The following is a 22,421-nucleotide window of genomic DNA, read 5'->3' as shown; positions in this document are numbered from 1 at the left end:
CTTACATTGCAATGATTCCAAACACTTATAAATCATCCCCCAACTCTCAATTCCCTTATTCCCCTCCCCTTTCCTCATCACCCCAAGTCCATGTGTCCCAACCCGTCCCATCCCTCCTTCCCCCCGCAATGCCACTCCATCCTGTCATTGTTCCCTCTTGAATGACCTTCTGGAATGACTTCCATAGACAACATACTTCCCTTCTCCAAAGTCTGTTTCTTTCCTATTCCTTCCATCCTCTAGCAATCACTGAAACCCAATTCCTTGATGAGTCAGCCTCCCTAGTCACCATTTCCAGTACTGACTGCACTTCACTTCCCCTTGGCTCACTGATCTGTGGCCACTTCCACAATCTTCCCCTTACTTCCATCACTCAGTAACTTGAGATTCATACTACTCACATTTGCCACCTAAGCAAAGTCCTGGTAGCTATTGTCTACTGACTTCTAAGTGATCTTTCTTTCTCAACAAATTTATTACCTGACTTAGAATTTTTTTTCTCCTCCCTCACATGAGGGTTCTCTCTCAAATACCCTAACCATTTAGTTCCGCTCAGTTCCCTCTCTGCCTTAGGCACACAACAAAGGTCTTTGATCTTGCTGTCACACAGAGATATGCCACCTCCATGTTCAAGAATTAATGATATCCTCTTGTCTGACCATAATCTATTAACTTTCCTCCTCTCCCTCTGCTTTTCTTTTCCAAACTTTATTCTTCACCCATGTATTAATCCTTCAACTCCTCAGTTCTCTCCTAGGACATCTCTGTATTCTCCACTCTCTCGTCTTTTCCCCCTATTGACTCCCTTGGTTAACTAATTCAACCATATACTGTCCCAGATTGGGCCTCAGTAGGCTTTAGTTCTGGACCACTCGTGGGAGGCATTTGCTGCCTTTGTAGCTTATACATGTGCTTCTTTAAAAAAAAAGTTTTAATCTATTTTGTTAAATATTTCTCAATTATATGTAAATTATTTTAACAGTCATTAAAAAAATCTTTGAGTTCCAAATTCTCTCTCTCCCTCACCTTTTTGAAAAGGCAAAGAGTTTGATATTGGTTATACATGTGAAGAAATGTAAAACATTTCCATATTAGCCATATTCCAAAAGAAAACACAAAAGAAAACAATAAAAGAAAAACAAATAAAAGCAAAGTATATTTCAATATGCATTCAGAATTCATCAATTCTCTCTGGAGGTAAATAGCATTTTTGATCATGGATCTTTTGGAATTGTCTTAGATTGTTGACTTGACGAGAGTAGCAAAGTCTTTCATAGTTGATCATCCTTAAAATATTACTGTTACTATATATAATGTTCTCTTGGTTCTACTAATTTCTCTTTGAATGAGTTCATATAAGTTTTTCCAGGTTTTTCTGAAATCATTCTTCTCATCACTTTTGAGAGCACAAATAAAACTTGTTTATCCATTCCCAAATTGATGGACACACTCCCTTCAATTTCCAGTTCTTTGCCATCACAAAAAAAAAAAGCTGCTATAAATATTTTTATACAAATAGGATAGACATAGTAGTGTTATTGCTGGGTCAGAGGGTATGCTTATACCCTTTGGGAGGAGGTCCAAACTATTCTCCAGAATGGTTAGATTAGATTATTACTAGATTACAACTCCACCAATAATGTATTCATTTCCCAATTTTTCCACATTCTATCCAACATTTCTCATTTATCTTTTCTGTCACGAATAGGTATAAGGTTGTATGTCAGAGTTTCTTTGATAATGCATTTTTTCTAATAATTAGTGATTTAGACCATCTTTTTATGTCACCATGGATAGCTTTTATTTCTTCTTCTGAAAATTGCCTTTTATATCTTTAACCATTTATCAACTGCGAAATAGCTTGATTTTTATAAATTTGGATCATTTCCTCATATATTTGAGAAATGTGACCTTTATCAGAGAAACTTTCTTTTTTTTTTTAATTTTAATATTATTTTATTTGGTCGTTTTCATACATTTTCAGTGGAAACAAAGATCGTTTTCTTTTCCTCTCCTCCCCCCCCCCCCCCCCCGCATTTCCCTCTCCCATAGCCGACGCATGATTCCACTGGTTATCACATGTGTTCTTGACTCGAACCCATTTCCCTGTTGTTGGAGTTTGCATTATAGTGTTCATTTAGAGTCTCTCCTCAGTCTTATCTCCTCCAACCCTGTAGTCAAGCAGTTGCTTTTCAGCGGTGTTTTTACTCCCACAGTTTATCCTCTGCTTGTGGGTAGTATTTTTTTTTAGATCCCTGCAGATTGTTCAGGGATTGCATTGATACTAATGGAGAAGTCCATCACCTTCGATTGTACCACAATGTATCAGTCTCTGTGTACAATGTTTTCCTGGTTCTGCTCCTCTCGCTCTGCATTACTTCCTGGAGGTTGTTCCAGTCTCCATGGAACTTCTCCACTTTATTATTCCTTTTAGCACAATAGTATTCCATCACCAACATATACCACATTTTGTTCAGCCATTCCCCAATTGAGGGGCATCCCCTCATTTTCCAATTTTTGGCCACCACAAAGAGCGCAGCTATGAATATTTTTGTACAAGTCTTTTTGTCCATTATCTCTTTGGGGTACAAGCCCAGCAGTGCTATGGCTGGATCAAAGGGCAGACAGTCTTTTATCGCCCTTTGGACATAGTTCCAAATTGCCCTCCAGAATGGTTGGATCAATTCACAACTCCACCAGCAATGAATTAATGTCCCCACTTTGCCACATCCCCTCCAGCATTCATTACTTTGCATAGCTGTCATGTTAGCCAATCTGCTAGGTGTGAGATGATACCTCAGAGTTGTTTTGATTTGCATCTCTCTGATTATAAGAGATGTAGAGCACTTTTTCATGTGCTTATTAATAGTTTTGATTTCTTTGGCTGAGAATTGCCTGTTCATGTCCCTTGCCCATTTGTCAATTGGAGAATGGCTTGATTTTTTGTACAATTGATTTAGTTCTTTATAAATTTTAGTAATTAAACCCTTGTCAGAGGTTTTTATGAAGATTGTTTCCCAATTTGTTGCTACCCTTCTGATTTTGGTTACATTGGTTTTGTTTGTACAAAAACTTTTTAATTTGATGTAATCCAGATTATTTATTTTGCATTTTGTAATTCTTTCTAATTCTTGCTTGGTTTTGAAGTATTTCCCTTCCCAAAGGTCTGACATGTATACTATTCTGTGTTCGCCTAATTTTCTTATAGTTTCCTTCTTTATGTTCAAGTCATTCATCCATTTTGAATTTATCTTGGTGTAGGGTGTGAGGTGTTGATCTAAGCCTAATCTTTCCCACACTGTCCTCCAATTTTCCCAACAGTTTTTATGAAATAGTGGATTTTTGTCCCAAAAGCTGGGATCTTTGGGTTTGTCATATACTGTCTTGCTGAGGTTGCTTGCCCCCAGTCTATTCCACTGATCCTCCTTTCTGTCTCTTAGCCAGTACCAAATTGTTTTGATGACCGCTGCTTTATAATATAGTCTGAGATCTGGGACTGCAAGACCCCATTCCTTTGTATTTTTTTTCATTAATTCCCTGGATATCCTTGATCTTTTGTTCTTCCAAATGAACTTTGTTATGTTTTTTTCTAAATCAGAAAAAAAATTTTTGGAAGTTCCATGGGTATGGCACTAAATAGATAGATGAGTTTGGGTAGGATGGTCATTTTTATTATATTGGCTCGTCCTACCCATGAGCAGTTAATGTTCTTCCAATTGTTCAAGTCTAGTTTTAGTTGTGTGGAAAGTGTTTTGTAGTTGTGTTCATATAGATCCTGTGTTTGTCTCGGGAGATAGATTCCTAAGTATTTTATATTGTCTAAGGTGATTTTGGATGGGATTTCTCTTTCAAGTTCTTGCTGCTGAGCTGTGTTGGAATTATATAGAAATGCTGATGACTTATGTGGGTTTATTTTGTATCCTGCAACTTTGCTAAAGTTGTTGATTATTTCAATTAGCTTTTTGGTTGAGTCTCTAGGATTCTTTAAGTAGACCATCATGTCATCTGCAAAGAGTGATAATTTGGTCTCCTCCTTGCCTATTTTGATGCCTTCAATTTCTTTTTCTTCTCTAATTGCTACTGCTAGTGTTTCTAATACAATGTCAAATAATAGAGGTGATAATGGGCATCCTTGTTTCACTCCTGATCTTAATGGGAATGGATTTAGTTTATCCCCATTGCAGATGATATTAGCTGATGGTTTTAGATATATACTGTTTATTATTTTTAGGAATGACCCTTCTATTCCTATGCTTTCTAGTGTTTTTAGTAGGAATGGGTGTTGTATTTTATCAAAGGCTTTTTCTGCATCTATTGAGATAATCATGTGATTCTTGTTGGTTTGCTTGTTGATGTGTTCAATTATGTGGATAGTTTTCCTAATGTTGAACCAGCCCTGCATCCCTGGTATGAATCCTACTTGATCATGGTGGATGACCCTTCTAATCACTTGCTGGAGTCTTTTTGCTAGTATCCTATTTAAGATTTTTGCATCTATATTCATTAGGGAGATTGGCCTATAGTTTTCTTTCTCTGTTTTTGGCCTGCCTGGCTTTGGAATTAGTACCATGCTTGTGTCATAAAAGGAGTTTGGTAGGACTCCCTCTTTGCTTATTATGTCAAATAGTTTGTATAATATTGGGGTTAACTGTTCTCTGAATGTTTGATAGAATTCACTGGTGAATCCATCAGGCCCTGGGGATTTTTTCTTAGGCAGTTCTTTGATGGCTTGATGGATTTCAATTTCTGATATGGGATTATTTAAGAAAACTATTTCTTCTTCTGTTAGTCTAGGCAATTTATATTTTTGTAAATATTCATCCATATCACCTAGGTTGGTATATTTATTGCCATATAGTTGGGCAAAGTAGTTTTTGATGATTGCCTTAATTTCCTCTTCATTTGAGGTGAGATCCCCCTTTTTCATCCTTGATGCTTTTAATTTGCCTTTCTTCTTTCCTTTTTTTAATTAAATTAACCAGTACTTTGTCTATTTTGTCTGTTTTTTCAAAGTACCAGGTTCTAGTCTTGTTTATTAGCTCAATAGTTCTGTCACTTTCTATTTTATTAATTTCTCCCTTAATTTTTAGGATCTCTAGTATGGTTTTCTTCTGGGGGTTTTTAATTTGTTCATTCTCAAGTTTTTTTATTTGCATTTCCAATTCCTTGGTCTCTGTCCTCCCTAATTTGTTAATATATGCACTCAGGGATATGAATTTTCCTCTAAGTACTGCCTTGGCTGCATCCCATAAGGTTTGAAAGGATGTTTCGCCGTTGTCATTTTCTTCAACGAAATTGTTAATTGTTTCTATGATTTCTTCTCTAACTATCCGATTTTGGAGTATCATGTTATTTAATTTCCAATTAATTTTTGATTTGGGTCTCCATGTACCCTTGCCGATCAATATTTTAATTGCCTTGTGATCTGAAAAGGCTGCAGTTAATATTTCTGCTTTTCTGCATTTAAGTGCCATGTTTCTATGACCTAGTGTATGATCTATTTTTGTGAATGTGCCATGTGGTGCTGAAAAGAAGGTGTATTCTTTTTTGTCCCTATTTATTTTTCTCCATATGTCTATTAATTCTAATTTTTCTAAGATTTCATTCACCTCTTTTACCTCATTCTTATTTATTTTTTGATTTGATTTATCTAAATTTGATAGTGGTTGGTTCAAGTCTCCCACTAATATGGTTTTACTGTATAATTCCTCCTTCAATTCTCCTAGTTTCTCTATTAAAAATTTGGATGCTATACCATTTGGTGCATACATGTTGATTAGTGATATTTCCTCATTGTCTATACTTCCTTTTAGCAGAATATATTTACCTTCCCTGTCCCTTTTGATCAGGTCTATTTGTACTTTGGCTTTGTCAGATATCATGATTGCAACTCCTGCCTTCTTTCTATCGGTTGAGGCCCAAAAGGTCTTACTCCAACCTTTAATTCTAACCTTGTGAGTGTCAACCCGTCTCATATGTGTTTCTTGAAGACAACATATGGTAGGGTTTTGGGTTCTAATCCAATCTGCTATTTGTCTGCGTTTTATGGGTGAGTTCATCCCATTCACGTTCAAAGTTATGATTGTTATTTGTGGATTTGCTGGCATTTTGATGTCTTCCCCTAGTTCTGACCTTTCTTCTTTAGCTTTCTCCTTTTGAACCAGTGATTTACTTTAGGTCAGTCCCCCTAGTCCCCTCCCTTGAGATGCTTCCCTTTCTAGCCCCTCCCTTTTTATGCTCCCTTCCCCTCCCCCCTCTCCTTCCCTCCCTTTTTGTACTCCCTCCCCCCTCCCCCTCCTTAATTTTCCTTTCTTTCTTGCCCTAATGGATAAGATAGAATTCAGGATCCCACTGGATCTAGATGTTCTTCCCTCTCAGATTTGATTTCACTGAGAGTAAGGTTTAAGTAAATACACTTCACGCTCTCTTCCTCTACTTCTCATATGAGAGTTCTTCCCCTCCCCTTCCCATGTGTATCTTTATATGGGAAAGTTTATTCTATTGATTCCCCCCCCCTATTTCTTGAAGTTAATCTTAGTATTATCACGGTTCCCCCCTCCCTTTTCCTTTTTTTGCCCCAACTTTCCCCAAATCTTCTTAATTCCCCAATCTTTCCCTATGCATGTTTCTTCTAACTACTCTTATGATGATACAATTTATGAGAGTTACACAAAACATTTTCCCCACATATTAATATATATAATTAGATGTAAATGTAGTCCTTATAGAAGAGAGTTTGACTTAAAGAGAAAGATAAGATTTATCTCCTTTTCCCTTTCTTTCATATTTACCTTTTCATGTTTCTCTTGCTTTCTGTGCTTGGATATCGAACTTTCCACAGAGCTCTGGTCTTTTCTTAGCAAATGCTTGGAAATCTTCTATTTTGTTGAATGCCCATACTTTCCCCTGGAAGTATATAGTCAGTTTTGCTGGGTAGTTGATTCTTGGTTGGAGACCCAGCTCTCTTGCCTTTCTAAATATCGTGTTCCATGCTTTGCGGTCTCTTAGTGTATTAGCCGCTAAGTCGTGTGTGATCCTTATGGGAGCCCCCTTATATCTGAAGCTCTTCTTCTTGGCTTCTTGTAGGATTTTCTCCTTTACTTGGAAGCTCTTGAATTTGGCAATTACATTCCTAGGGGTTGTCTTTTGGGGATTTAGTATAGAAGGTGTTCTATGAATCCTTTCTATTTCTATTTTGCCCCCTTGCTCCAGAACGTGGGGGCAATTTTCTTTTATAATCTCCTCTAGAATAATATCCAATTTGTTGTTTACCTCTGGTTTTTCTGGGAGACCGATGATATGGAGATTTTCTCGTCTTCCTCTGTTCTCCAGGTCCGTGACCTTCTCAGTGAGATATTTTATGTTTTCTTCCAATTTATTAATTATTTGGGTTTGCTTTATTGATTCTTGCTGTTTTATCATCTCACTTTCTTCGAGGTGCTTAATTCTGGTCATTAGGGACTGGATTTGCTTTTCAGCCTTGTCTGCCCTTCTATTGGATGCTTCAAGTTCTTTTTCCAATTGAGCAGTCTTATCTGTCAGACAGCTGATCTCTTTCTCCCATTTTTCTTTCCAGAAGGTTTCCATCTTTTGGATAAGTTCCAGTTTGAGATCTTCCAGAGCTTGTTGATAGTTTCCATTTTGGGAGGCGTGTTCTGAATTTTTTTGGATTTCCTCCTCATTCTCCTCTTTTCCTTGGGTACTTCCACCATAAAAGTTTTCAATAGTCACTTTTTTCCCTTTCTTCCTGGAGGCTTGATTTTGGGCCATGTGAGCCATCCCTTTGGTGGTTTTATTTCCCTTTCCTTTTTGGTCTGGGGTCTGGGTTATAAGAGCGGTTTTTCTGTGAATTTAGGTTGCTTCAGACTAGTTCTTCCCAGCCTCCGAGCCCAGGTATTCAGCTCCGCCCAGATAATCAGCGCGTGTTGTTCAGCGCAGCCCGCCCCAAGTCCAGGTCCGCTGGATTCTCCAGTGAAAGCGCCCTGAGACGTTTTTTCCTGGCAGTCCCCAGATCCCAAGGACCCTGGAGTGCCCCCCCAGACAGAGACGCTCCCCACTCACTCGCTGTCCCGGTGAGCGCTCAGGTAGCTCACTCTGGTTTAGTGGGGGAGGTGGGGTGGGGGAAGGGCGGCTCAGTTCACTTTTCTGTGCAAGCTTTTCCTTCTTATTTTAGTGTGGAAATGTTCAAGCCCCACGTACCTTTGCCTCTGTGGGGTACTGGGGAGTCCTTCTGTTCCTCCAAAGGTGATTTTATGCTCCTTTGATGTAGTCTATTTCGTTCGGTGCTGGGGAGAGGAAGCGTGCGGCGTCTAGATTGCAGCCATGATTACCCGGAAGTCGAGAAACTTTCTTTAAAGATTTTTTCCAGTTTTCCTTCTAATTTTGGCTGCATTAGTCTTGTTTCTGCAAAAAAAATTTTTTTTTATTTCATCTGGCCAAAATTATCTTTTACTTGATCATAAAGTCTTCCCTTATCCATAGATCTGACAGGTTCACTTTTTCCATACTCCCCTAATTTATTTATGATTCCCTTTTATGTCTAAGTCACAAATATACCCATTTTAATCTTCCATTGGTATATGGTATGAATGTTGGTCTGTGCCTAATTTTTGCCACAATGCTTTCTAATTTTCTCAACAATTTTTTTCAAATAAGGAGTTGTTGACCCCAGTGCCCCAGATTCTAGTTTATCAAACATTGGGTTATTCTATTCATTTTCTAGTCTGTATTTTGTATCTAATCTATTCTACTGATCTGTCACTCTATTCATTAGCCATTACAAGATTGTTTTGATGATTACCACTTTGTAATATAGTTTGAAATCTGAAACTGGCAGTCTGCCTTCTTTCTCATCTTTTTTTTCCCATTAATTTCCTCAATATCCTTCCAGATGAATTGTGTTACTATTTTCTCTAGCACTATAAAATAATTCTTTGGTAATTTTATTGAAATAACTCTGATTAAGTAAATTAATTTAAGTAAAATTGTCATCTTTATATTGGCTTAGGCTTACTGTTGAACAATTAATATTTCCCTATTTGTTTAGATCCTTCTTTATTTGTGTGAAAAAAGGTTTTGTAATTGTGTTCATCCCTGTATATGTCTTGTTAGGTAGACTTCCAAGTATTTTATATTGTCTACTGTTATTTTAAGTGGAAGTTCTCTATCCCTTTCTGCTAGGTTTTATAGATAATATATAAAAATTATTATGATTTATTTGGGTTTCTTTTATGTATTGCATCTTTGCTGAAGTTGTTTCAATTTTTTTAGTTGATTCTATAGGGCAGCTAGGTGGCACAGTGAATAGACTGCTGGGCTAAATAAACTCAATCTTCTTAAGTTTATATCTGGCCTCAGACCAGATGTATGAACCTGGGTAAGTCACTTAACCCAATTAGTGTAAGATGAGCTGGAGAAGGACACAGCAAAACAGTGTCTTTGACAGGAAAAGTCAGATGTAGTGATGAAATTCAGACACAGCTGAAATAACTAACAACAAAAATAGGGTTCTCTCTTTCTAGAAGTATTTTCTGCAAAGAATTATAGTTTTGTTTCTACATTGCCTGTTTTTATTCCTGAAATCTCATTTCCTCCTCTTATTGCTATAATTAGCTTTGCAATAATGAATAATAATGATGATAATAGGCATCTTTGCTTCACTCCTGATCTTGGGAAGGCTTCAAGGTTTCCCTATTTCAACTCTTGGTTTTAAATTAATACCACTTATTTTAAGAAAGGTTCCATTTATTTCTATTATTTCTAGTGTTTTTAATAGGAATGAGTATTGTATTTCATCAAAAACTTTTTCTTCATCTCCTGATATAATCATTTGGTTTTTGTTGTTATTGATGTTGACATGGTGAGTTATACCAATAGTTTTCTTAATATTGAACTAGGCCTGCAGTCTTGGAATAAATACCACTTGGTCATAGTATATGATCTTTGCTAGTGTATCTCCTTTTGCTAGTATTTCATTAAAATTTTTTACATTGATATTCATTAAGAAAACTGGTATATAATTTGCTCCCTGGTTTAGGTATCAAAACCATATTTGTATTATTGATGAAATTTGATAGAACTTCTTCCTTACCAATTTTAAAAATAGTTTATAGTGCTGGGATTAATTAATTGTTCCTTAAACATTTTGTAGAATTCACATGTAAATCCATTTGGTTGTGGGGACTTTTTTCTTAGTCAGCTTATTGATGACTTATTCAATTTCTTTTTCTAAGATAAAGTTATTTAAGTATTGTATTAATATTTTTGAAAATATTCACCCATTTGCCTTAGAGTGCTAGGTATGCTGGCATATAGTTGAGCAAAATAGCTCCTAATAATTATTTTAATTTCTTTTTTATTGGAGATAAACCCTTTCCGTTTTTGATTGACAGTAATTTAGTTTTCTTCTTTATCTTTTCTTTATCTCAATAATGAAGGGTTTATTTTATTGGGTTTTTTTTTAAACTAGCTCTTAGTTTTGCTAATATTGTTAATTTAATTAAGCTTTCCTTTGATTTTCAGTATTTCTATTTTGGAGTTTAATTGAGGATTTTATCACTTGTTCTATTCCTAATTTTTAAAATTACATGCCAAATTCATTAAACAGTTCTTTCTCTCTTTTATTGATATGTGCATTTACAGATATAAATTTTCCCCAGAGAACTACTTTGGCTGTGTCCCACAAATTTTAGTATTTTGCCTTATTTTTAAAAATAATATTGTTAACACAGTCAGTTTTTGTGAAGGTGCCATGTATAGCTGAGAAAAAGGTACTACCATTCAGTTTTTTCAGGTGTCTATCATATCTAATTTTTATAAGATTCTGTTTATCTTTTTTACTTCTTCATATTTTTTTTTGTTATCTAGCTCTGAAAGGGGAAAGTTGAGCTCCTCTACTAATACAGTTTTACTGTTTATTTTCTCCTTTAATTCATTTAACTTTTCCTTTAAGAATTGGATGCAATGCCATTTGTTATACTATGTGATACATAATCAATTTAATCTTCTCATGGCACATATGTTAAATATTGATATTATTTCATTTTCTGTGGTTCCCTTTAGCAAGGTGTAATTTCTCTTCTTTCTCCATTTAATTAGATCTATTTTTGCTCTTCCTTTGTCTGAGATCATGATTGCTACCCTTGCCTTTTCTTTTTTTTAAAACTTCAGTTGATATATATTAGATTCTGCTCCAGCCCTTTATTTTAAATCTGTGTGTGTCTCTCTCTTTTAACTGCTTTTCTTCTATACAACATAGTTTTGGATTCTGATTCCTAATCCATTTTGCTCTCTGCTTCTGTTTAACGGGCAAGTTCATCCCATCCGCTTATACCTCTTATTGCCCCCTGTGCATTTCCTTCAGTCCTGTTTGTTTTCTTTTTATCCTTCTCATTTTTCTTTTGTCCTGCTTTTAAAGTCTGTTTTGCTTCTTATCTCTGCCTTTTTTTTTTGCTTTTAATCTGACCCTCTTTTTATCTCCCTCCTTTCTTTTATCGCTTTCCTCTCCTCTTTTCCTGTTGAGTAAGATATATTTCAGGTAGCTGGTTGACAGTAGATAGAGTACTGGGCCTGAAATCGAAAAGACTCATCTTTTTAAGTTTAAATCTGGCCTGAGAGCTATGTGACCCTGTGCAGTTCACTTAATCCTGTTTTCCTCAGTTCCTCACGGTTAATTAAGCTGGAGAATGAAATAGCAAACCATTCTTCTGTCTTTGCAAAGAAAACCCAAAAAAGTCATGACTAGTTAGACATAACTAAAACAACTAAAAATAAATATTATTGAGTGTACATATTTTCCATCTTTGAAACAATTTAGATGTGAGTGAGGTTGATATGTCACCTGTCTCCCACACACACCATTTTTTCCTTCACTATAAAAGCTCTTCTTTGTGCATCTCTTTTATGTGAAGTAATTTCCTCCATTATTCCTTTCCTTTCCCCCTTTTCCCAGTACATCCTTCTTTCTCTCACCTACCATTTTTTTCCTTAATCACAACAATTGGACCTTTCTTGTACCCTCTTTCTATGTAGAATCTTTTAACTACCATAATAATTACTAAGTTCTTAGAAGATACATATATTATTTTCCCATATAGAAAGGTAAACATTTTAACCTTATTGAGTCTCTTGTGACTTCTCTTTTATATTTACATTTTTCTGCTTCTCTTGAGTCTTACATTTCAAAATCACATTTTCCATTAAATTCTGGTCTTTTCATCGACTGCTTGAAAATGAAATTATCCTTTTATTAAATTAAATTATTATTTATTTATGTTTATATTAATATATTTATATTTATTCACATCTATGGGAGATTATATACAGGATATTATTTATGCTGTCAGATGTGACCACTTGTGTCAGTTGTTTTTTGCTTAACTTTTTTCCTTTTTTTTCAAGGAGGCCTGGGAGGTAGAGATATTTGGAAATGATTTTGATGTAGAAACAAAAGATATCATTAAAACTTATATTAATAAATTATAATATCTAAGTTGATGAAACAAAAAGAAAATATAGAGAGATAATATACTACTTACCTTTCCAGGTTTTTGTGAGGATCAAATGAGATGAATGCACATAAAAGCACATTGTGCAGTAATAACTAATCTTCCAGAAAAGTAAGCCATTACCTAAATTTAAATATACACTTTTATCATTATATTTAGTTTGAAAGGGTATTGGGCCAACAATTCTCAAACTTTTAAAGCTACTGATTCATAAATAAAATGAGAGTATTGGACTGTTATTTAAGATTCCTTCTATATAGTTTTAATTCCTGTGGTCCTTTTATTCCTCGGATACCTTTTGTAGTCCACTACAATTTAACTATAACTCTTTAACTAAAAAAACCCTGGCAGGATTTCTGGCCAGTTGAGAGGATACTATTGAAACACTAATAAAAGTACTTTTAAAAACAGAGTAGTCATTATTGAGATTTGATTCTCCAAATCCAAATGACCTTGAGAATTTAGTTGATTCATTTAGATCAAACCACTGAAACTCTTTAGGGTTCTTTACTTTGTAGTGTAGGTATAGTAAAATTATTAAAATCAATATAATTCATCTTATTGAATTTACTCTCTTGAATTTTTCTTGGGGGGGGTGGTGGTATATTTGTGCCATTGTTTCAACAGGGTCCGAGAGGCTTCAATGACAGGTCTCATGGAGCTGACACTTTTGCTAACAAGAAGTCAACCAGAGCTCATTGAAGCAGATGTGTAAGTATTGAAATTGTACATTTAGTGTCATTCTATATAGGTTTCATTCTTGCTAACTACCCCATTGTGATATGCCCTTCCCAATTCTTTCAGTAGTCATCTAGTTGTTTCCAGAGGCTCTTAAATTTTCCTGTATTGTGTATAAGCAGTGACTGTTAAATAGTTTGATAATAATAAGTAAAAGTTGGTGTGGTCATTTTGCCCAGAAAGTCATTACTCATATTGGTAAGCATGTTATAACGTAGAGGTATCAAACTCACCAAGGACCACATCCAGAAAACTGTGTGCTGAGTGCTCTCTGATCCAGATGAAGGTGTAATTAGGAAATGTTTAACAAAATAAATAAAAATACAATATGACATGAATATATTAATTTATGGTTTTCTAAGTTCATATGTATACAAGCAGTGATTCATTTCTATTTGAGTTTGACCTCACTTTTAAAATTAAATCTAATCGTGCATTTGAAGAAAATGGGAATGAATGATATATATATATATATAACCACTAAATCAGATTACTAGTGGGTCTGAAGACTGAAAGCAAAACACCTCCAAAATATATAATTATTTCTACGCTAACAGAATCATATAGTATTTGGGCTTAAATGCTTGGCAGCAAATGAGAACCTTGCCATAATTGACAGGTAGAGTGAAAGGAATATAAAGGTAATAAGGGGGCATGATTTTGCCAGTCTTTAAATTCTGTAAGGGTAAAGACAATTGAATAGATTAGGTGTAAGAGAAAAGACAAGTAGATAGATAGCACTGTAAAATAATTTGATTCATTCTTTAACAATCATACTAAAATAACACAAAAAGATAAGTCTAAAAATTCTCTGAGTAATCACAACATTTTGGAATAGCATAAAACCTCCCAAGTTGATATCTTTGATAGGAAAATATTAATTGAGCCAAGGAAGGTAAAAAGCAGAGATGAGGAGGTATAGCATTCTGTGCATAGGGAAAGCTAGTGAAAATGCCCAAAGTTGGGAGGTAGAATGTTCAATATTCAAGGAACAGCAGGTATACCAGTGTTACTTTCCAATATGGAAAGGTAGTTGTGGGGGGAGGGGTGATTAGGTTATGTAGGGCTTTGAATACCAAATGAAAGTTTATATTTGTTCCTAGAGGTAATAAATAGTTTATTGAATAGGGGAATTATATAGACTTGTGCTTTAGGAAGATCATTTTTGCAGTTAGGTGGTAGATAGATTTGTGGAAACCAATCAGCAGGCTGTTGTGGTTCCTGTGTAACATGATAAGATCAATGTCAGAGGATAGAAGGAAATATACTTGAGGATAACACCTAGGTTGTAACAGAAGTAGTAGGAAAATTAGGAAGAATAGAGGGTTTTTGAGAGAAATTTTGGACATGGTGAGTTGAAAATATCTGTGGGACATCCAGTTGAAGATGCCTGATAGGCAGCTCAAACTCCATAACTTAATGCCAGCTCAGAAGTTAGGGCTAGTGGAGTAGATTTGGAAATCACCATCATAGATATTAATTTAATCTATAGGAGATGATGGGATTCCCAAGGGAAATAGTATAGAACTAGAAGAGAAGAGGACCCAGGCTACATCCCTTTTTGACACCCACAGTTAGCAAGTGTGACCTGAATGAAGATCCATTAAAGGATACTGAGAAGGAATGGTCAGATCAGAAGGAACACTAGAAGGAACCTGGAGAGATTAATGTTACAAAAACAGGGAGGGAAGAGAGTGATTAACAGTGTCACAGACTTCAGAGAGGTCAAGAAAGAAAGAAGAGGATTGAGAAAAGCCATTTGATTTCGCAATTAAGAAATTTTCACAATTGGAGGTGAACAGTTGAACAATTAGGTCAAAGGCTATATTATTATAGAGAATTAACAGGAAATAGAATTGAATGGAAATGGAAGTACTTGTAGACAGGCTTTTCGAGTATTTTTAACTATTAGAGATAGGAAAGATATGTACAGTAGCTAGCAAGGATAGATGGATTGAGTGAGGACATTTTGAGGTTAGGGGAGACATGGTCATATTTATTGGAAGTAGTTTCCTAATTTCTTCCTTTCTTTCCCACTTTTCCTTTTGCTTTCCTGCCTTCTTTTTTCTTTTTCTTCTCCTCTCTCTCTCTCTCTCTCTCTCTCTCTCTCTCTCTCTCTCTCTCTCTCTCTCTCTCTCTCTCTCACACACACACACACACACACACACACACACACACACACACCCGAGGAGAGTCCTTTTAACAAATAAACGTAGCTGGACAAAGGAAGTCCTTATCTTTGCCCATGTCATTTTTTGTACCTTGAGTTCCTCACCTCTCTCAAGTGCTGACTTCCAGTATCTGTCCTCTCAAGTTATATCATAAAATTTACTGGAATCTTTTCACCTTATCTTTTCTTTACAATAATATTGTTATTGTAGAAATTGTTTCCCTTGTTTCCATTTTATATCAGTTCTCTGAAGTCTTCCCAGTTTTGCCTAAAAGTGTCCCTAAAACAACTGTCTTTAAAAAAGAACTGTTTTCTTTTGAAACTACAAAGAATTTAGATATAGAATCAGGGATGTTTTGAGATTCCACAAGAGATGGTTTTGATCTTCTCACTTCTCAAGAAATGAGACCTATATAGGTGGGAGAAAGGGATAAGATTAGAAGATTTGAAGAGGAAGAGAAACTTAGATTTGTTTTCTATTTCAAATTATCTTACTTTTGTTCATTAATATACATTTGTATGTTACTTATGTAGGTTCATAGACCTCAAGTTAGAAAGACTTTAGGAATCATCTAGTCCAACCCACTCATTTTATAGGTTAACATGTCCTAGTCCTTAACACATTTGGAGAAAAATTCACAAGAGAACAAAATTGTTCATGATATATGTATACACACACACACACACACACACACACACACACACACACACACAAACACTTGGAATCAGGAGAACAGAGGAATGGTTTTAGTGAGGGTAGAACATTTTACAATTAAGGGGGCATAACTGAGTCTCTTTCACTAGGAGGGTGACAATCAAATCTTAGTTGGTGGAGCTTTGGGTTCAATGGCATTTAGGTCACAGCAGGATAAGGAAGTGGGCAATGAGGGTTATTTAGAAATGCCACTTGGGATATCCAGTTCCATCAACCTCTTTTACAAGCCCCCCAGTTAATACTGTTTAATGTTTTAGCTGCAATCATAGCTTCAGTCATCCCATTGAAAGAATTTCAACTTCAGTTCTTGAATTTTATATGAAGATGGCAAAAGTTCTCATTCAGTCATGTCTGATTGATTCCTCTTCTCTGATATCACAGAAAGGGATGACTAGGTTAAAAATATAGAGTATAAATATAGCATGTGGAAATTTCCAGAAAAATGACAACATAACAGGGTATTAAAAAGGAAGAAAGAGTATACTTAATGTCCAAAGCAAAGAAAACCTGAGTTTTATGGGTCAGGGGGTGGGGGGGGGGATATCAGCTCCTTTAATAAAAAATTAAATGTGTAGTTTGTTCCAAAAAATAAGTATATTTCTGTAAATAATATTTCATTCATTCAGATACTTTTCTATACTCCATCCTCCACACATAGAACAAATTGAAGAATTTTTAATATACCTTAGGACAACAGTTTACAAAATATAGTCTGTGGATTCCTGAGAGTCCTCAGTACACTTTTAGGGGGATCCTTGAGGTCAAAACCTATTTTCATAACAATACTAACATTTAAATTTCCTAGAATAGTAAATATCAGTAGTCACATAAATGAGAGATCTTTGGAGCATCCTCAATAATTTTTAAGAATGTTAAGCAGTTTTGAGACCAAAAAGTTTGGAAACTCCTGCCTAAGGGCAATAGCTAAATATCTGTTTTGCTTGTGTAAGCTTTTCATCTTAAAATATGAGTGCATTCCTCATAATGCTGATAAAAGTGGATTAACCAGTGACTATTGTTATTTTGCAGCTGCAAACAGATCATGTGCTGTCTAGCCCAACAATCAAGTGAGAAAATCGACAGGTTTCGAGCTCATGCTGGATCCATTTTCTTGAATCTTTTGTACTTTGACAGCCCTCCAATTCCCCACGTTCCTTATAGAGAAGAATTAGAAAAGATATTTCCAAAGTATGAGAAGTTTCATATATTTTCATTAGACTTTTATTATAGCATGCTCAACAAAAAGAAAAAAAGGAAATTTCATAATATATCATAATTATTTACTTCTTTTTATAGATCGGAATCTGCTATTTTAAATTGGAATGCCCCTTCACAGGCATTCCCCTGCATTACTCAGCTCCTTGCATTGCCTGCCTATCGATACCATGTCTTATTAGGATTGGCAGTCTCTGTTGGAGGCTTAACAGAGTCAACGGTAAGAATATATTTTAGTTTTTAGTTTTTCTAAAGGAGCCATGATACAACTCCTGGGAAAAAGTTGCCCTGCCTACCTTCTAGGGGTATTGTATGGGTGGGTGGGGTACTTTGTAACCTACAGGGTTCTTTTTGTTATTGCTTTTATTCCCTAGGATCTTAGGATATATTTGAAAGCACTTGACTAGTACTTGTCTTCCACCACAGTAAACTTAAAAAAATTTCCTCATCTATAAGATAAAAAGGTTGGTCTCAATTTGTCTTTAAGGTCTCTTCCAAGTATAGGATCCTGTAAAACCTGTCTTAGTAAATTGCAGCAGTGTTAGAGGATAGAGGCTGTAGGATAAAAAGATAATAACTATTGGGCCTTTTTTTTTTCTTTTGTCAGTTTTTGCTCTTGTTGAGCAAAACTTTTAACTTTCTGAGTTAGAATGGTTTGGCATTATTATGTCTATTTCCATTCCAAGTCAAGGATTTAGTTCTTTCACCATGAAAACAAGGTCATTTTTATAATCAAATAGGTTGACAATGGAAAATTCTTCTGCAGTAAAAGTATGTTTTAATAGTATAAAAATACTATTACATTTGATATAATATTTTAAATAAATTATATTTCAAATATGAGTATTTTATATCAAATACTATAAAGATATAAAGTGTGTAAATTGGCAAGTATTGGGCTTTAAGTTTGTGATACATATGAGTCGCACTTCTAGAATGTATAGTCATAGGGAGTTGCTTAGAGCAGTGAGAGGTGATTTGTCCTTGTTTACACAAGCAGTATGTAACAGAGTTAGGTGTGAAGCCCAGATGTACATAGCCTTGCTAAAGAGGATAAAACTGAGAAAGTCATTGTGAAAAGACAGGCATACCAGTATGCTGTTGGTGGAAATATAAGTTGGTCCAACCGTCCTGGAAAATAATTTAGAATTACTACATTTATAAATGATGAATATAAATATACATTATTCATGTTTTTATAAATGAATAACTTATATATTGTTTGACACTTATAAGTATCAAAATTGTTCATATCCTTTTAACCAGAGTTACTTAAGCCTTTGACCTGAAAAGGTCAAAGAAAAGCCTCATAGGATTTAAAGTATTTGTCATAACAAAAAAAAAACTGGAAACAAAGTGTCTAATCAATTGAGGAATGATTGAAGAATCTGGAATATGAATGTAATAAAATATTATATCAACTTAAGAGATGCTAAATATGGAGAATTCATAGAAACTTGGGAAGATTTGTGTGAGTTCATACAGAAGAAATAAATCAGAACCTCTACTTAATGGTCATAGTTATATGGAGGAAATTTTATTTTCTATTTAATTTTTAATTATTTATATTTATGGATTATTATATTATTATATCATATTTATTATTATATTATTTTTATTTGTATGGTTCATTAGGTTCTAAATATGCATTTTAAAGACTTAGCTGAACTTCTTTACTTGGTTTACTTCTATTCTTGGTTCCTGAGATGGTTTTTAAGAGTGCATTTTCCTTATATCTTTATCTGCAAGAGATGAATTCTTTTCCCTAAGTATCTCCATTGGAATGTTTTTCTGTGTTACAGGTTAGGTACTCAACGCAAAGTCTTTTTGAGTACATGAAGAAAATTCAAAATGATATCCAAGCCATGGACAGCTTTAGTGAAACTTTGCTTCAGGTATTTAAAGACAACCTCCTGAATGACAGGTAATTGACTCTTTAAAAAGTTAAACAGAATAGTATGGTTGAATTAGTAGCAGCAGCAGCAGTAATACCTTCCATTTGTGTAGCACCACATTTCACTTTTCCTATTTATCCCTTATTAAATAAGGAAACTGTACTATGGTCCATATGTTCTATTCAAGCTGAAAAATTATTTAACACCTGTGTCTCCTTATTCTTCTCAAAAATCTAATGTGGAAAAGAGACATAAGAATTAATAACTAAAACAAAATAAAATAATTATTAGCATGAGCCATATAAACTTTAATGACTAAACCATTTAATTTATGAATAGTTTAAAATGCAATGTGTTCTCATTTTACTTCACTCATTTGTTTTACTGATTTGGCATTGAGTTCTTAAGATTTTGATGTGTAATTTAAAATTTTCATGAAACCACATTTTTATTAAACATATCATCAATTAACAGTCCACTTCCTCCAAATCTTTGCCACAATAGTTTTTTTTTTTCAATGAGATCTAAAGCAGATGAATTTGACATGGAGATGGTAATATATTAGAACTTGGAGGATCCTAGTTCCCCCAGGAATGTCTTAAAAGTACATTGAATAGAGCAATGATAATAACAAAGAAAATTTTCTATAATTTCCTTTATTCAGTTCAAAACTGAACAAAAATAAAACAGAACAAAGAAATAAACAAAGAAAAAGTCCTACCAGAATCTCAGGAAATTGTGAACTAGAGATAAGTTAAAATTAATAGAAGTTTAAATATAAAATTACCCAATTCCACAGCAAGACCACTGACAGTGACAGATGACCAAGGTGCTACTTCCAACCCACAGAAAAAGAGGCCAGCATCTAGCATCTGCATCCATTTGTGGAGACAAGAGCAAACCAGCACCACTTAAAGAGGCAACATAGAGGTCTCAAGTCTGCAGTATATGACAGGACCAGACCAGGACCCAGGAATCCACATTCAACCCCTGAAACAAATCTGCCCATGTTCAGTCAGGCAGTTGTTGCCCAAATAAACATCTTAGTAGCCTCGACTTTAAACTATAACAGAAGGAAAAGCTGGCCAGGTTTTTTTTTTAATTTTTAAATTTTTATTTTTTTAATTAATTTATTTAGTCAATTTAGAACATTATTCCTTGGTTACAATAATGACATTATTTCCCCCCCTCCCCTCCACCCACCTTTCCTGTAGCCAACACGCTACATTGGGTATTACTTGTGTCCTTGATCAGAACCTATTTCCATGTTGTTGGTGTTTGCATTAGGATGTTCATTTAGAGTCTACCTCCCCAGCCATATCCCTGCAACCCATGTATTCAAGCAGTTGTTTTTCATCTGTGTTTCTACTCCCACAGTTTTTTCCTCTGAATGTGGATAGTGTTCTTTCTCATAGATTTCTCCAAGTTGTTCAGGATCACTGCATTGCCACTAATGGAGAAGTCCATTACATTCGATTGTACCATAATGTATCAGTCTCTGTACAATGTTCTCCTGGTTCTGCTCCTTTCACTCTGCATCAATTCCTGGAGGTTGTTCCAGTTCCCATGGAATTCCTCCACTTTATTATTCCTTTGAGCACAATAGTATTCCATCACCAACATATACCACAATTTGTTCAGTCATTCCCCAATTGAAGGGCATCCCCTCATTTTCTATTTTTTGCCACCTCAAAGTGTAGCTATGAATATTTTTGTACATATCTTTTCCCTTATTATCTCTTTGGGATACAAACCCAGCAGTGCTATGGCTGGATCAAAGGGCAGACAGTCTTTAAGCTGGACAGTTCTTACAGAGGTTAGGTCATTTAAACAAATGCTTTCAGGATTAACTACCCAACACAAGCCATAAATATGGGAATAGGATTTGACCTAAGCAAAGGCTCCTAATGCAGAAAATAGGCTACAGCTATCAGTAAACAGAAAAAAACAAACACAAAATGAAACAAAATGAAGAAATATATTGTCCTGAGACAAGCCCAAGTGATAAACTCAGAAAAACAGAGTACACCCAGATATCCAAGTAGTATATGAGAAAAAAAGAATAGCCTGGCCACAAGGAGTAGAAAAGTACTTTGAAGAAATGAAACAAGAAATATAAAACAGAATATGGGGGCAAGAGGAAGTATGGAATTGAATAGGTGAAAACTTTAGAAAAAATTTAACTCTTTGAAAATTAGAATGGGACAGACAGAAAATAACATCATGAGCAAACAGGATAAATTAAAACAAAATTTAAAATTTGGAAAAGTATAAAGTACATAATACCATATAAATGTGAATTTGCCCATAAATGTGGGGAAAAGAAGCCAGTCTCTTGTCCATGGATGGAGAGTTCAGTACATGTGGTGGCCAGAGATAGCCATGTGGGGGTCTGACCAGAAATGAGGAGAACATGCAGTGAGGGTGGGGGGTAGGAGTTATATTAGGGCTGGACACAGACAAGAGAAGATGGGCAAAACTCATGGGTATCTCCTTCAGTTTGTATACTTTTCATCACTCTGGTGCACTAACCTTTGCCAGGGTATGGTTTCTTTGATAATCTGTACCTACCTTCAAGAATAAATCTACTTCTTCTTGTTAATAATTGTATCAACAATTGATTCCCTTGCTTTTGGGAATACTGAGTCAGAGGAAGTAATGAGATAAAATTGTATTTGTCTTATAGCCAAGTGAATTTGTCATTCCCAAGTCCAGGAACACAGTGTTAAAGAGTTAAGCATAACATCAAATCAATCAGGAAACAAATTAAAATTAAATTAAAATAAAAATTAAAGATACTATATAGCAGTCAATGCTTCACACTGGGGAGTACAAAGATAAAAAACAAAACATTCCCTGCCATTAAGGAGAGTTACATTCTGCAGTGAGAAAGCAGTATTTACAAATATAAATACAAAAGATATCAGAAGTAAATGCAATGCAGTTTTTTGTTGGAGAAGGGGAATGTAGGTTGCAATAGGATAAGGAAAGGAATAGGAAGTTTCATGTTAGTTGAGTAGTATTTTAAGACTTATGTTCATGAGTATTTTTTTCCCTTAGGGTATCTGTACCATTGCTGAAGATGCTGGACCAAATGCTGGCCAATGGCTGTTTTGACATCTTTACTACTGAGGAAAAGTAAGTAATATTTTTTCTTGATGTATCTTTCTTGTTTTATTTCT

At 35.0% G+C, this 22,421-nt stretch overlaps 1 protein-coding gene across 4 annotated transcripts in view; it reads left to right on the top strand.

Moving 5' to 3' along the window:
• Positions 1-22,421, top strand: part of TBCD (tubulin folding cofactor D) — a 537,579-nt gene that overhangs the window by 476,249 nt on the left and 38,909 nt on the right. For all 4 annotated transcript variants that reach the window (XM_056814255.1, XM_056814257.1, XM_056814256.1 and 1 more), the window contains exons 31-35: positions 13,134-13,217; positions 17,159-17,317; positions 17,426-17,564; positions 19,147-19,268; positions 22,300-22,377. In XM_056814255.1, coding sequence (XP_056670233.1) covers positions 13,134-13,217; positions 17,159-17,317; positions 17,426-17,564; positions 19,147-19,268; positions 22,300-22,377 — 582 coding nt within the window. The remainder of the gene's footprint in view (positions 1-13,133; positions 13,218-17,158; positions 17,318-17,425; positions 17,565-19,146; positions 19,269-22,299; positions 22,378-22,421) is intronic.

The sequence above is a fragment of the Monodelphis domestica genome, chromosome 2, assembly GCF_027887165.1.
Source record: "Monodelphis domestica isolate mMonDom1 chromosome 2, mMonDom1.pri, whole genome shotgun sequence".
Classification (NCBI taxonomy): domain Eukaryota; kingdom Metazoa; phylum Chordata; class Mammalia; order Didelphimorphia; family Didelphidae; genus Monodelphis; species Monodelphis domestica.
This window is presented reverse-complemented; position numbering and strand designations above follow the sequence as displayed.